This window comes from Oncorhynchus masou, chromosome 5 (genome assembly GCF_036934945.1).
Source record: "Oncorhynchus masou masou isolate Uvic2021 chromosome 5, UVic_Omas_1.1, whole genome shotgun sequence".
Lineage (NCBI taxonomy): Eukaryota > Metazoa > Chordata > Actinopteri > Salmoniformes > Salmonidae > Oncorhynchus > Oncorhynchus masou.
Window position 1 is genome coordinate 9,529,852 of NC_088216.1, and position 16,932 is coordinate 9,546,783.

At 43.1% G+C, this 16,932-nt stretch overlaps 1 protein-coding gene and 1 pseudogene across 1 annotated transcript in view; both read left to right on the forward strand.

Moving 5' to 3' along the window:
- Window positions 1-16,932, forward strand: part of LOC135525834 (zinc finger protein 850-like) — a 227,988-nt pseudogene that overhangs the window by 84,654 nt on the left and 126,402 nt on the right.
- Window positions 1-16,932, forward strand: part of LOC135525341 (zinc finger protein 729-like) — a 54,654-nt gene that overhangs the window by 684 nt on the left and 37,038 nt on the right. Inside the window, exons 2-7 of the mRNA XM_064953046.1 lie at window positions 4,123-4,220; window positions 4,554-4,728; window positions 9,702-10,783; window positions 15,481-15,709; window positions 16,161-16,258; window positions 16,394-16,571. Coding sequence (XP_064809118.1) covers window positions 4,123-4,220; window positions 4,554-4,728; window positions 9,702-10,783; window positions 15,481-15,709; window positions 16,161-16,258; window positions 16,394-16,571 — 1,860 coding nt within the window. The remainder of the gene's footprint in view (window positions 1-4,122; window positions 4,221-4,553; window positions 4,729-9,701; window positions 10,784-15,480; window positions 15,710-16,160; window positions 16,259-16,393; window positions 16,572-16,932) is intronic.

Below are 16,932 nucleotides of genomic sequence, written 5' to 3' on the forward strand. Positions count from 1 at the left end.
TTTTGAAATATCCATGAAGTCCCCATTAAAGTGCACTTAATAAAACAGCCTTTTCAGAATTCTCCCTGTAGTCCTGTACTGAAACAGCTGCTCCCCCTCTCTCTCCCTGTAGTGCTGTACTGAAACAGCTGCTCCCCCTCTCTCTCCCTGTAGTGCTGTACTGAAACAGCTGCTCTCCCTCTCTCTCCCTGTAGTGCTGTACTGAAACAGCTGCTCTCCCTCTCTCTCTCTCTAGTCCTGTACTGAAACAGCTGCTCTCCCTCTCTCTCCCTGTAATGCTGTACTGAAACAGCTGCTCTCCCTCTCTCTCTCTCTAGTCCTGTACTGAAACAGCTGCTCTCCCTCTCTCTCCCTGTAGTGCTGTACTGAAACAGCTGCTCTCCCTCTCTCTCCCTGTAGTGCTGTACTGAAACAGCTGCTCCCCCTCTCTCTCCCTGTAGTGCTGTACTGAAACAGCTGCTCTCCCTCTCTCTCCCAGTAGTGCTGTACTGAAACAGCTGCTCTCCCTCTCTCTCCCTGTAATGCTGTACTGAAACAGCTGCTCTCCCTCTCTCTCCCTGTAATGCTGTACTGAAACAGCTGCTCTCCCTCTCTCTCCCTGTAGTGCTGTACTGAAACAGCTGCTCTCCCTCTCTCTCCCTGAAGTGCTGTACTGAAACAGCTGCAAAACGTGACTCGTGACGTTGCTGGATGCGGGCCTCGCTCTGCTGCTTTGCCAGTTCATTCGTTATTTTATTAAAGCTTTGGCCTTTGGATTGGATTGTTTATTTATGTCTGAGGAAAACAGAAATGTCAACCCATAAATCTTCTTAAAATATGATGTCATAGTGAATTCATGACATCTGAGTGGTTAAGTCTTTTCATGCTTTATAATATGGCTATATACAGTTTTTTATATGTATATTATATATATACTGAACAATAATAATCACAACATGCAAGAATTTCAACGATTTACAGTTCATATAAAGAAATCAGTCAATGTAAATAAATTCACTAGGTCCTAATCTTTGGACTTAACATGACTGGGCAGGGGCACAGCCATTGGCTTTATTACGGAGAGACCTACTCCTCAGTTTCATCAGCTGTCCGGGTGGCTGGTCTCAGTACCCATCGGCGAAGAAGCCGCATGTACTGGTCTGGCGTGGTTACATGTGGTCTGCAGTTGTGAGGCTAGTTGGACGTACTGCCAAATTCTCTAAAACAACGTTGGAGGCGGCTTCTGGTAGAGAATTGAACATTCAATTATCTGGTCAGAGCTCTAGTGGATATTCCTGCAGTCAGTATGCCAATTACCGGTCAAAAATTGTCACGCCTACTCATTCCAGGGTTTTTAAAATGTATTTGTACTCTTTTCTACATTGCAGAATAATAGTGAAGACATTAACTATGAAATAACACATATGGAATCATGTAGTAACCAAAAAAGTGTTAAACAAATCCAAATATATGTTATATTTGAAAAATCCCAAAGTAGTCACCCTTTGCCTTGACAGCTTTGCACACGCTTGGCATTCTCTCAACCAGCTTCATGAGGTAGTCACCTGGAATGCATTTCAATTAACATGTGTGCCTTGTTAGAAGTTAAGTTGTGGAATTTCTTCCTTAATGCGTTTGAGCCAATCAGTTGTGTTGTGACAGGAAGGGGTGGTATACAGAAGATATGGTATATTGGGTAAAAGACCAAGTCCATATTATGTCAAGAACTGCTCAAATAAGCAAAGATAAACAGCAGTCCATCATTACCTTAAGGACCACCACAGGAATGGAAGACCCAGAGTTACTTCTGTTGCAGAGGATAAGTTCATTAGAGTTACCAGCCTCAGAAATGGCAGCCCAAATAAATGCTTCATAGAGTTCAAGGAACAGACACTTGTCAACATCAACTCTTCAGAGGAGACTGCATGAATCAGGCCTTCATGGTTAAATGTCTGCAAAGAAACCACTACTAAAGGACACCAATAAGAAGAGACTCGCTTGGGCCAAGAAACATGATCAAGGGACATTAGACCGGTGGATATCTGTCCTTTGGTCTGATCAGTCCAAATTTGCGATCTTTGGTTTCAAACTCAAAGTTGGTGAACGGATGATCTCTGCAGCGATACGCCATCCATCTGGTTTGGTGGGACAAATGATAGTGGGACTATCATTTGTTTTTCAACAGGACAATGACCCAACACACATCCAGGTGGTGTAAGGGATAATTGACCAAGAAGGAGAGTGATGGAGTGCTGTATCAGAAGACCTGGCCTCCACAATCCCCCGACCTCAACCAAATTGAGACGGTTTGGGATTAGTTCGACCGCAGAGTGAAGGAAAAGCAGCCAACAAGTTCTCGTTTTTCAACCACTCCACAAATGTCTTGTTTAGGACATCGAATTTGCCTGACACAAGTAATTTTTCAAACATTTTTTTACAGACAGATTATTTCACTTATATATCACTGTATCACAATTCCCGTTGGTCAGAAGTTTACATATACTAAGTTGACTGTGCCTTTAATCAGCTTGGAAAATTCCAGGAAATGTTGTCATGGCTTTAGAAGCTTCTGATAGGCTAATTGACATCATTTGAGTCAATTGGAGGTGTACCTGTGGATGTATTTCAAAGCCTACCTTTAAACTCTGCCTCTTTGCTTGACATCATGGGAAAATCAAAAGAAATTAGCCAAGACCTCAGAAAAAATTGTAGACCTCCACAAGTCTGGTTCATCCTTGGGAGCAATTTCCAAATGCCTGAAGGTACTACGTTCATCTGTACAAACAATAGTACGCAGGTATAAACACCATGGGACCACGCAGCCGTCATACCGCTCAGGAAGGAGACGCCTTCTGTCTCCTTGAGATGAATGTACTTTGGTGCGAAAAGTGCAAATCAATCCCAGAACAACGGCAAAGGACCTTGTGAAGATGCTGGATGAAACAGGTACAAAATGATCTATATCCACAGTAAAACGAGTTCTATATTGACATAACCTGAAAGGCCGCTCGGCAAGGAAGAAGCCACTGCTCCAAAAAGCCAGACTACATGGGGACGAAGATCGTACTTTTTGGAGGAATGTCCTCTGGTCTGATGAAACAAAAAAATAACTGTTTGGTCATAATTATGTTTGGAGGAAAAAGAGGGATGCCTGCAAGCCGAAGAACACCATCCCAATCATGAAATTGTACTAGGCTAATCGCCCGGAGCATGAGCTCACTGATCTCGACGGAGAAAGAAGCTCTGATGAAAGGAGAGGAAGAAGCTTTCAGGATGATAAAGGAGGAAGATGAGGCTATCACATTGAAAGAAGAAGAGGATGTTATTACAGTGAAAGAGGAAGATGGGAAAGAGGTTGTCAGAGTAGGAGAGGAGGTAGAATCTTTAACAATGAAAAGGGAGGAAGAGGAGGCTATCACATTGAAAGAAGAAGAGGATGTTATTACAGTGAAAGAGGAAGATGGGAAAGAGGTTGTCAGAGTAGGAGAGGAGGTAGAATCTTTAACAATGAAAAAGGAGGAAGTACCTTTTGGAGTAAAAGAGGAAGAGGAGGAAGACGTTTTGGAGTAAAAGAGGAAGAGGAGGAAGACCTTTTGGAGTAAAAGAGGAAGAGGAGGAAGACCTTTTGGAGTAAAAGAGGAAGAGGAGGAAGACGTTTTGGGAGTGAAAAAAAGGCTGAAGATCCGATTAACACCAGTGAGTGCTGACTTAAAAACGGGCACAAAATATGCATTTCTCGAACTAATGTGGGGTTTAAAGAGGCATTCTACTGAAGTTCTACACTTTAATATGTTGTTCAGTACTGAATAAATTGTTAAAGGTGCATTGGTACATATATTGAGACTTTTATATTAGATTTATTGAAATGTCCATGTGGTCCACATTAAAGTACTCTTCATCTAACAGGCTTTTCAAATTCAACATTGGTGCATAATTTCTACTTAAATTATCAAAGGGACGCAAAGGGCACCCATTTCGTGGAACAACCCTTTAACATTTGCAACACAAACAGTATTTTACAAAATGATGATGAAAGTTTGCATTTTAGGCTCTTTTTAGACCTATTCATGCCTCTTGTAAGACTCTGTGATTGCAATCGATAGTCATAAGTTTACCATCTGTTTGATGTTCTCATTCACACAGGAGAGAGACATGACTATGGTGGATCCTCTGGGAAGCCTCAACAACATCCTGATGCTGACGAGGAAGAGAAGAGTCTCTCCAGATCAGAACACCAGATGGTACAGCTTGGTCTGGTCTAGCATACAGCTTGGTCTGGTCTAGCATACAGCTTGGTCTGGTCTAGCATACAGCTTAGTCTGGTCTAGCATACAGCTTGGTCTGGACTAGCATACAGCTTGGTCTGGTCTAGCATACAGCTTAGTCTGGTCTAGCATACAGCTTAGTCTGGTCTAGCATACAGCTTAGTCTGGTCTAGCATACAGCTTGGTCTGGTCTAGCATACAGCTTGCTCTATTGGGGTCTGGGCTGGGTTTCTGTAAATCACTTCATGACAACAGTGACATTGGCATCCATAATTATATGTGGCTGTGTCCCCTCTTTATGGTTACTAGGACAATGCTAGCCCTTCCTCCCTCCCAGAGTCCCCGTGTTGTGCCTCTCCCGGTAGCACGTTACTGGGTATGAAGAGGTTGTCTGTGCTGCTGGTGGACTGCAGGAAAACAACGGGGCTGAGTGGAACTGTGAGAGGAGGAGAAGAGAATAAAGGATCAGATTTAACTCATCAAAGTAAGTGCTGTAGTTTAGTTTGAACAAATAAAATAGATCTGCCCACTGGTATCTGTGACCAGGACAACCAGCAGACTTCTGTTGGTTGACAGGAAGATAGACTAGTGGAAATGGATGTTATGAATATCATAACACTGAAAAAGGATTCTGCCAATGAAAAGAGAGAAACCAATAGACCATATTAAACATTGATGAAAGTTGGCTTTAGAGAAAAAGTTTCAAGATGATCCAATGTGAAGTGCGTGTTTTACAGAAACCTTTCCTTAAAACATTATGGATGTTACATTGCCTGTCCCAGTCTAGCCCCCTATCTTTACAAGACTCTAGAAAGGAAAACATGATGGAGTCTTAAAGGACTGTAGCATCTAATAATGAAACATGGAGTCCTAACTTCTTATGGCTAGCGGAACCCCTCAACAACATTCCTCTGAAAAGGCAGAGTGCAAAATCCAAAATATTTTATTGAAATATTAACTTTCATACATTCACAAGTGCAATACACCAAATTAAAGCTTAACTTCTTGTTAATCTACCCATTGTGTCTGATTTCAAAAGAGCGTTACAGCGAAAGCACACCATATAATTATGTTAGGTCAGAGCCTCAAAAACACACACAGCCATCTTCCAGCCAAAGAGAGTAGTCACAAGAAGCAGAAAATCACTAACCTTTGATCTTCATCAGATGGCACTCATAGGACTTCATGTTACACAATACATGTATGTTTTGTTCGATAAAGTTCATATTTATATCACTCACTGCAAGTACTGTCAAATCTGGTGCAGTTAATGAGTAGATGCAGTACTTAACCCCCAACCCCCTTTGTTCAGGGACACATTATTCCATTTCAGTTAGTCACATGTCTGTGGAACTTGTTCAGTTTTGAATGTTGTTGAATCTTCTTATGTTCCAACAAATATTTACAAATCTTAAGTTTGCTGAAAATAAACGCAGTTGACAGTGAGAGGACGTTTCTTTGTTTGCTGAGTTTAGATTGGCGAGGGGGAAAAACAATTTAATCAATTTTAGAATAATGCTGAAATGTAACAAAATTTGGAAAAGGTGAAGGGGTCTGAATACTTAACGAATGCACAGTGTCTGTGTGTATACTGAACCAAAATATAAACAACAATTTCAACGATTTACATTTACATTTAAGTCATTTAGCAGATCCAGAGCGACTTACAAATTGGTGAATTCACCTTCTGACATCAGTGGAACAGCCACTTTACAATAGTGCATCTAAATCATTTAAGGGGGGGTGAGAAGGATTGCTTTATCCTATCCTAGGTATTCCTTGAAGAGGTGGGGTTTCAGGTGTCTCCGGAAGGTGGTGATTGACTCCGCTGTCCTGGCGTCGTGAGGGAGTTTGTTCCACCATTGGGGGGCCAGAGCAGCGAACAGTTTTGACTGGGCTGAGCGGGAACTGTACTTCCTCAGTGGTAGGGAGGCGAGCAGGCCAGAGGTGGATGAACGCAGTGCCCTTGTTTGGGTGTAGGGCCTGATCAGAGCCTGGAGGTACTGCGGTGCCGTTCCCCTCACAGCTCCGTAGGCAAGCACCATGGTCTTGTAGCGGATGCGAGCTTCAACTGGAAGCCAGTGGAGAGAGCGGAGGAGCGGGGTGACGTGAGAGAACTTGGGAAGGTTGAACACCAGACGGGCTGCGGCGTTCTGGATGAGTTGTAGGGGTTTAATGGCACAGGCAGGGAGCCCAGCCAACAGCGAGTTGCAGTAATCCAGACGGGAGATGACAAGTGCCTGGATTAGGACCTGCGCCGCTTCCTGTGTGAGGCAGGGTCGTACTCTGCGGATGTTGTAGAGCATGAACCTACAGGAACGGGCCACCGCCTTGATGTTAGTTGAGAACGACAGGGTGTTGTCCAGGATCACGCCAAGGTTCTTAGCGCTCTGGGAGGAGGACACAATGGAGTTGTCAACCGTGATGGCGAGATCATGGAACGGGCAGTCCTTCCCCGGGAGGAAGAGCAGCTCCGTCTTGCCAAGGTTCAGCTTGAGGTGGTGATCCGTCATCCACACTGATATGTCTGCCAGACATGCAGAGATGCGATTCGCCACCTGGTCATCAGAAGGGGGAAAGGAGAAGATTAATTGTGTGTCGTCTGCATAGCAATGATAGGAGAGACCATGTGAGGTTATGACAGAGCCAAGTGACTTGGTGTATAGCGAGAATAGGAGAGGGCCTAGAACAGAGCCCTGGGGGACACCAGTGGTGAGAGCGCGTGGCGAGGAGACAGATTCTTGCCACGCCACCTGGTAGGAGCGACCTGTCAGGTAGGACGCAATCCAAGCGTGGGCCGCACCGGAGATGCCCAACTCGGAGAGGGTGGAGAGGAGGATCTGATGGTTCACAGTGTCGAAGGCAGCCGATAGGTCTAGAAGGATGAGAGCAGAGGAGAGAGAGTTAGCTTTAGCAGTGCGGAGCGCCTCCGTGATACAGAGAAGAGCAGTCTCAGTTGAATGACTAGTCTTGAAACCTGACTGATTTGGATCAAGAAGGTCATTCTGAGAGAGATAGCGGGAGAGCTGGCCAAGGACGGCACGTTCAAGAGTTTTGGAGAGAAAAGAAAGAAGGGATACTGGTCTGTAGTTGTTGACATCGGAGGGATCGAGTGTAGGTTTTTTCAGAAGGGGTGCAACTCTCGCTCTCTTGAAGACGGAAGGGACGTAGCCAGCGGTCAGGGATGAGTTGATGAGCGAGGTGAGGTAAGGGAGAAGGTCTCCGGAAATGGTCTGGAGAAGAGAGGAGGGGATAGGGTCAAGCCGTCAGGTTGTTAGTCGGCCGGCCGTCACAAGAAGCGAGATTTCATCTGGAGAGAGAGGGGAGAAAGAGGTCAGAGCGCAGGGTAGGGCAGTGTGATCAGAACCAGCGGTGTCGTTTGACTTAGCAAACGAGGATCGGATGTCGTCGACCTTCTTTTCAAAATGGTTGACGAAGTCATCTGCAGAGAGGGAGGAGGGGGGGGAGGGGGAGGAGGATTCAGGAGGGAGGAGAAGGTATCAAAGAGCTTCCTAGGGTTAGAGGCAGATGCTTGGAATTTAGAGTGGAAGAAAGTGGCTTTAGCAGCAGAGACAGAGGAGGAAAATGTAGAGAGGAGGGAGTGAAAGGATGCCAGGTCCGCAGGGAGGCGAGTTTTCCTCCATTTCCGCTCGGCTGCCCGGAGCACTGTTCTGTGAGCTCGCAATGAGTCGTCGAGCCACGGAGCGGGAGGGGAGGACCGAGCCGGCCTGGAGGATAGGGGACATAGAGAGTCAAAGGATGCAGAAAGGGAAGAGAGGAGGGTTGAGGAGGCAGAATCAGGAGATAGGTTGGAGAAGGTATGAGCAGAGGGAAGAGATGATAGGATGGAAGAGGAGAGAGTAGCGGGGGAGAGAGAGCGAAGGTTGGGACGGCGCGATACCATCCGAGTAGGGGCAGTGTGGGAAGTGTTGGATGAGAGCGAGAGGGAAAAGGATACAAGGTAGTGGTCGGAGACTTGGAGGGGAGTTGCAATGAGGTTAGTGGAAGAACAGCATCTAGTAAAGATGAGGTCGAGCGTATTGCCTGCCTTGTGAGTAGGGGGGGAAGGTGAGAGGGTGAGGTCAAAAGAGGAGAGGAGTGGAAAGAAGGAGGCAGAGAGGAATGAGTCAAAGGTAGACGTGGGTTGTCACAGTTCATTGTCACGTGGGTTGTTACAGTTCATACAAGTCATTCATTGTAAATAAATACATTAGGCCCAAATCTATGGACTTTACATGACTGGGCAGGGGAGTTTGTAAGTCGCTCTTTGCAATTTGTAAGTCGCTCTGGATAAGAGCGTCTGCTAAATGACTTAAATGTAATGTAATGTGGGAGCAACCATTGGTGGGTCCTGGAGTGCATAAGCCCATCCATTGCGGTGCCAGGCCCAGCCAATCAGAATGTAGTTTTTCCCCACAAAAGGGCTTCATTACAAATAGAAATACAACTCGGGTGGCTGGTCTCAGATGCTGTGGGGATCCTGGGCTGGCGTCGTTATATGTGGTCTGTGGTTGTGAGGCCAGTTGGATGTACTGCCAAATTCTCTAAAACGATGTTGGAGGCAGCTTCTGGTAGAGAATTGAACATTCAATTATCTGGTAACAGCTCTAGTGGATATTCCTGCAGTCAGCATGCCAATTGCACACTCCCACAAAACTTGAGACACCTGTGGCATTGTGTTGTGTGACAAAACTGCACAAGGTGCACCTGTGTAATGATAATGCTGTTTAATCAGCTTGACATGCCACACCTGTCAGGTGGATGAATTTTCTTGGCAAAGGAGAAATGTTTACTAAGAGGGATGTAAAAAATTCTGCAATCTTTTGTTTCAGCTCATGAAACATCCAACACTTTACATGTTGCATTTATATTTTTGTTTATTGTAGTTACTATCAGTTTTGGGAACATCTCTCCAAATACCCAAAATATGACATCAGCGATAGTCAAAATGTTGAAAACCTGTCAACGTCTAAATAAGAAATTGGTCCATTTAAACAGCAGGTGTCGATCCCGTTTGACAATGGGGAGATTTTACTGATGTGCTTTGTGTCTTCGATGTAAAAACAAGTTTTCGACTATCACACAAAATTACTTCTTTAGTTATTTTATGTTTAAGGAAGTGTGTAGGTCGCATTCTGTATCATACAGCTATGAAAGTTATATATTTAGAACCACCTGCTCAATTGGAATCCAGTGATGTCTGTGTCTTCAGTGTCCTAGAACTGTCCAGGTTTTTGTGTTCTGACTTGTAAAACAGGATGAATAAAATAAATAATGTAAACATATAAGTAATTACCAGGAAGCTCTACATTTGTTTTAAAATCACACTAAGATTGTTAAAACTGGCCTCAGGTTATTGAGAGATCTGATTAGGATGTACTCTCGTAGCACTGTTGTTTTATCATGTGGAGGTTTCATTCGGGTATCTATTTAAAAAAAATAAACTGTCTTTGGCAGGAGAAAGACCAGACTCAGTGGAACCAGAGCCAGGAACGTCCAAACCAGCAAGAAGACACCAGTGCTCCCAGTGTGGAAAGAGTTTCAACCGGTCAGGACACCTGAAAGCTCATGAGCTAGTGCACACAGGGGAGAAGCCTTACCACTGCTCCCAGTGTGGCAAGTGTTTCAACCAGTCAGGACACCTGAAAGCTCATGAGCTAGTGCACACAGGGGAGAAGCCGTACCACTGCTCCCAGTGTGGCACGTGTTTTAGCCAGTTAGTGAATCTGAAACGACATGAGCTAGTACACACAGGGGAGAAGCCATACCACTGCTCCCAGTGTGGCAAGTGTTTTGACCGGTTATGGACTCTGAAACAACATGAGCTAGTGCACACAGGGGAGAAGCCGTACCACTGCTCCCAGTGTGGCAAGTGTTTTAACCAGTTATGGACTCTGAAACTACACGAGCTAGTACACACAGGGGAGAAGACATACCATTGCTCCCAGTGTGGCAAGTGTTTTAACCAGTTATGGACTCTGAAACAACATGAGCTAGTACATAAAGGGGAGAAGCCATACCACTGCTCCCAGTGTGGCAAGTGTTTCAAACATTCAGGGGATCTGAAAAAACATGGAAGAATACACACAGGGGAGAAGCCTTACCACTGCTCCCAGTGTGGTAAGTGTTTTAGCCAGTTAGGGAATCTGAAACGACATGAGCTAGTACACACAGGGGAGAAGCCATACCACTGCTCCCAGTGTGGCACGTGTTTCAAACATTCAGGGGATCTGAAAAAACATGGAAGAATACACACAGGGGAGAAGCCGTACCACTGCTCCCAGTGTGGCAAGTGTTTCAAACGGTCAGGACACCTGAAAGCTCATGAGCTAGTACACACAGGGGAGAAGCCGTACCACTGCTCCCAGTGTGGCAAGTGTTTCAGCCGGTCAGGACACCTGAAAGCTCATGAGCTAGTACACACAGGGGAGAAGCCGTACCACTGCTCCCAGTGTGGCAAGTGTTTCAAACATTCAGGGGATCTGAATAAACATGGAAGAATACACACAGGGGAGATGCATTACCACTCCTCCCAGGGTGCAAAGCATTTGCCCATTTAGAAAGCCTGAAAGAGCATGACGCAGGAGAAAGCTTACAAAAGCTTAGACTTTGGGAAAACATATTACTCATAACAATCACTTAAATGTCATTAGAGAATCCACACAGGAGAGAGAAATGACTTCTCTTAGCGTGTATATTTGATATTTCACATCTCATTTTTCTTACAATTCATCAGAGAACATACACAGTGCTCCCGTTGTCTTATATTGTTGCCTTATAATGTGTTTACTTGTTTTTACCAGATGAAATTGCTTCTTCCAATTATTGATAAACATGTACCTGTTAAGAAACTGACTGTTAGAACTGTTAAGGCTCCATGGATTGATGAGGAATTTAAAAACTGTATGTTTGAAAGAGTTGGGGCAAAATGAGTGGCTAATAAGTCTGGCTGCACATCTGGCTGGCTGTTTTATGTACTGCAAATTGAGAAATGATGTGACCAAACTCAACAAAAATAATCAACTTTATTAGGAAGCCAAGATCAATTTTATAAAGAATGATGGAAAAAAACACCATGAAAGAAAAGCAGTGCAAGTATCGAATTTTGTAAAGTTAGTGTGGGAGAGGTGGAAAAATTGTTATCGATCAATAATGACAAACCTCCTGGCATTGACAACTTAGGAGTGGCTATAGAGTCAGCTACTGTCCTCAGTAGCTTTCCATCTATCTGTCATATTTTTAATATGAGCCAAGAGGAAAGTCTTTGTTCTCAGGCCTGGAGGGAAGCCAAAGTAATTCCACTACCCAAGAGAGGTAAAGCGGCCTTTACTGGTTCTAACAGCAGACCTATAAGCTTGCTGCCAGCTCTTAGCAACCTGTTGGAAGAAATGGTGTTTTACCAAATGTAATGCTATTTCTCTGTAAACAAAAGAACAACAGACTCTCAGCATGCTTATAGAGAAGGGCACTCAACATGTACTGCACTAACACAAATGACTGATGATTGGTTGAGAGAAATTGATAACAAGAAGATTGTGGGAGCTCTATTGTTAGAGCCTTTGATAGAGTTGCAGTCTGTTTTGGAATGCGTGGCCAGTAATAAACTGGTCCTGAACATCTCTAAAACTAAGAGCATTGTATTTGGTACAAATAATTCCTCAAGTTCTAGACCTCAGCTGAATCTGGTAATGAGTTGTGTGGCTGTTGAACAAGTTGAGGAGACTAAATTACTTGGCATTACCTTAGATTTGTAAACTGTCATGGTCAAAACATATAGATTCAATGGTTGTAAAGCTGGGGAGAGGTCTAGCCATAATAAAGAGATGCTCTGCTTTTTTGACACCACACTCCAAAAAGCAAGTTCTGCAGGCTCTAGTTTTGTCTAATCTTGATTATTGTCCAGTCGTGTGGTCCAGTGCTGCAAGGAAAGACCTTGTAAAGCTGCAGCTGGCCCAAAACAGAGCGGCTGTCATGCCCTGGCCATAGAGAAGCTTTTATTCTCTATTTTGGTTAGGCCAGGGTGTGACTCAGGTGGGCATTCTATGTTCCTTTTTCTGTGTTTTTGTATTTCTTTGTTTTTGGCCGAGTGTGGTTCCCAATCGTAGGCAGCTGTCTATCGTTGTCTCTAATTGTGAATCATACTTAGGCAGCCTTTTTCCGCCTGTGTTTTTTGGGTAGTTGTTTTCTGTTTTTGTTGATTTGCCTTACAGAACTGTTCGTTCTTCTCTTTGTTATTTTGTTTGTTTTTTGATTAAATAAAAATCATGAACACTTACCACGCTACGCTTTGGTCCATGCCTTCCGACGAGAGACGTGACAATTGTGTCATGTTTTGTGTTGATCGCAGGAGGGAAAGCTGCTGCTTTTGCAACAGCTAATGGGGATCCTAGTAAAATACCAAATACCAAACTCTGTTGTTCTCTCTGAGCTCAGAAATAAAGAATCTTGGTTTGACTTGGACTCCAGCAGATCCTTATATTATAATATCCACCACAACTCACCCACAGATTGCTGTTTCATGATTGTCTCAATAAAGAGTTCCTCATTCCACTTTCCTGTGGGCATTGACAAGCCTCCCACTGGTTGAATAAACGTTGTTTCCACGTCAAATTAAAAACATCCTTAACATAGTGAAGGTTTATCTATCTTCATCCCTAAACTAGCAACATTAACTACTGTCTATAGTTATTCTCAAAGACATTCCTGGCCTTATGAAATCCTAGCTAAATACAATGTTCCCACCACAATAACATCTGCCAAACCATGTGTATGTGACCATTAGCATTTTATTTTATTTGAACAAAACAAATCCATGTGATGATGTTTGATCAATGTGGAAAACGGATTGGATTTATAAAAATCCATCTACAAAAGGTATTTTTATTCATTTCACACAACTGGTAACCGATGACTGGTGACATTTTGTGTTTCACCCACCTTGCAACAAAAATCCGTTTCAAAGAAATGTAACGAGAAACTGAATGTTGAACTGAGGTCTTTGCCAAGTGGGCTGGTTTGAATAAGCGGCAGGTGTTGGATCAATATCCACCTTAGTAGCTACATTTCCATGTAATTTGCGACAGATTTTTAAATGAATATTCTCACATCTGCATAAAATAATATACGCATTTTCCCATCGGAAATGTTTGCATCAAACAGGTTTATTGCGGATAAAAGTCTTTGCGTGATGACGTAGTGCACGAAAAAAAAAAATCCTGTTGAATTCCCATGTACTGAATGAAAAATGCAAGTTAAATGGGTTTCCATCGCATTTTCAACTCTACTGATGGTTTTCAAAAACCGTTGAGTTATATAGCAAAAGTCCTCTTGTCCCGTGCACTGTAGCCAACAGCTCACATATACAGTGTTGGTAGGCTACCTCCATGATGAGATTATTATGGATGAGAGCGACATTATTTTATTTGTCAAATGGCAACCAAGCATCAATCATCATCATGTCACCAGAAGAAGACCCTCAAAATGTATTGGAATGGAGCATCAAGCTCATCACGTGCACTTTCACCACCCTGTGAAGTTCATCATTAATTTAATCTGGAGCCTAATAAACTGCATGGTTTCCCAAGCATGGTTTCTCCCATCTATCTCTGAAGACCATCCAGTCCTATCCTTCAGTTACCCTAAACTTCTCCCATCTATCTCTAGGAACCTAGGAACCTCCTCCTTTTCCCTCAGAAGAGACTCAATTGGTCTTGTGTTGTGTTGTGCAATTGAAGTCCAGAAACAAAGGGAGAAGGTGATAAGAGGAGAGCACATAGATGCAAGAAGGAATACAACGTGGCTGTAATGAAAGTGAACTGTGTTTATGCATGATCAGGGGCGTATTCATTCAGCCGATTCTGTTGACAAATGTTTCTTAAACGGAACACAACCAGGATAAACATACGTGAATTTGTCCAATAGAACCTCTATTTCAGCTAGATGCAGGCGAGAGTGTGCAAGGCGATATTGAATGTGTCACTGTCAGTGACCTCAAAATTTTCTCTCGACCTGTGTGAACCTACATTCTAAACTTTCATTCATAGGCTAGGTTGCTACCTCATGATGGGTATAGGGAAAATTCTAGTATCATGTTGTAGCCTAAACCTACCACTGTTACATTGAACAAGGTGAATGGAATATGAATGACAGTCATCCAATATGCTGTAATAGAAATAAGGCTATTCTCATGAAAAAAAACAAATCGTCCTGCCTCATCTTAAACGGCAATGACCGCCACTGTTTGGATGGTGGACCATTCTTGGTACACATGGGAAACTGTTGAGCTGAAAAACCCAGCAGCGTTGCAGTTCTTGACACAAACCAGGGCGCCTGGCACCTACTACCATATCCCGTTCAAAGTAACTTAAATATGTTGTCTTCCCCTATTACCCTCTGAATAGCACACATGCACAGTCCATGTCTCATATCTCACTGATTAAAATTCCTTATTTAACCTTTCTCCCCCCTTCATCTACACTGACTGAGGTGGATTTAACTAGTGACATCAATAAGGGATCATAGCTTTAGCCTGGATTCACCTAGTCAGTCTATGGTCATGGAAGGAGCAGGTGTTCTTAATGTTTTGTCTACCCAGTGTATAGCACTACAGATAATCAAGTGCTATTTGCATGTGATGCATTTGGTCTGTTGTTTACAGGACGATTTGTATCTTATAGAGCGTGGCTTTAAGGGAATAGTATGGTCACATCTAATAAAAACCAATGTGAAAATGAACAGAGCAAATGTATATTAACACACTACCTATTCATAGATGTATTTATTCATCATCTACATATTCATATTAAGCTTCTACGTCTGTGTACAGGAACGTATTATTTGTAAGACGTAAGAGAAAATATATCAGCTTATTGTTAAATTATTATGACGTTCTTTCCAACACAAAACGTGTCGTAACTATTGTTTCCAAACTGCGTTACCCACTCCAGCCAGCAGATGGCGATGGGCGTCTTTCAGGTGATGCTTCTTGCGTGACGTATAATGGACTGGACGGGACGCTTCTTCAGGAACAACAAGGCGCCAACTCTATAGCTTGCAAGACAACATACAACTGAAAGATTAATTCTTTAGACCATGTTGATGTACATTAGCTAATGTCAGTGTTTTAAACGCATTTCGGTTGATGTATCTACTGGTTAACTTTAACCTAATGTGCTTGTTCAATTTGCAAACTTGTTAAAGATTGATACTGGCTAGGCTAGTCGCTAATGCTAGCTAGCTAACATCCCTGACCATGAGCTCACTAAACTACTCCCTTGCTAATGAAGAGGAGGTCTGCTTTACGGAGAAAGAATCTTTCAGAATGAAAAAGGAGGAAGAGGATGTTGTTATAGTGAAAGAAGAGTACGAACCTTTTAGAGAGGAAGAGGATGCTGTCTCAATAAAGGTGAAGAAGGAAGACGTTTTGGGAGTGAAAGATGAGGAGACAGAAGATCCGATTAACACCAGTGAGTACTGTCTTAAAAACAGGGACTATGCCGTTGTTGAACTAGTGTGGGTTTTTTAAGGGGCATTCTACTGAAGTTCGACACTTGAATATGTTGTAAAGTACTGTATAAATTGTTGAAGGGTCGATCTGCCATTGGTTCATATATTTTTGGGACTTTTCAATTAGATGTATTGAATTCTCCATGTGGTCTACATTAAAGTTCCCCTCATCTAGTATAACAGGCTTTTAACATGCAATATTGGTGCAAATGTTCTACTTAAAACATCAAAGGGCACTTATTTTGTGGAAAAACCCTTTTACATTTGCATAAAAAAAATGTTTTGTTAGGAAATCGTGATGAAAGTGGCCAATTTAGGCCCTTTTAGACATATTCATGCCTCTTGTAAGTCTCTGTGATTGCAATAGATGGTCGTACGTTTACCATTTGTTTGATGTTCTCATTCACACAGGAGAGAGACATGACTATGGTGGATCCTCTGGGGAGCCTCAACAACATCCTGATGCTGACGAGGAAGAGAAGAGTCTCTCCAGATCAGAACACCAGATGGTACAGCTTGGTCTGGTCTAGCATACAGCTTGATCTCTCTGGATCTGTGCTGGGTTTCTGTAAAGCACTTCATGACAACAGTGACATCAGCATCCATAATGATACGTGTCTTTGTCCCCTCTTTATGGTTACCAGGACAACGCTAGTCCTTCCTCCCTCCCGGAGTCCCTGTGTCTTGCCTCTCCCGGTCGCACCTTACTGCTGGGTATGAAGAGGTTGTCTGTGCTGCTGGTGGACTGCAGGAAAACAACAGGGCTGAGTGGAACTGTGAGAGGAGGAGAAGAGAAGAAAGGATCAGATTTGACTCATCAAAGTAAGTGCTGTAGTTTAGTTTGAACAAATACAATAGATCTGCCCACTGGTATCTGTTACCAGGACTACCAGCATAGTTCTGTTAGTTGACAGGAAGATAGACTGGTGGATATGGATGTTATGAATATCAAAACACTGAAAAAGTATTCTGCCAATGAAAAGAGAGAAACCAATAGACCATATAAAACCTGAAGAAAGGTAGCTTTAGAGAGAAACCAATAGACCATATAAAACCTTGATGAAAGGTAGCTTTAGAGAGAGAGAGTTTCAAGATGATCCAATGTAAGGTGCTTGTTTAAAAAAAAAAGTTTCCTTAAAACATTATGGATATTACATTGCCTGTCCCAGTCAACCCCCCTAAC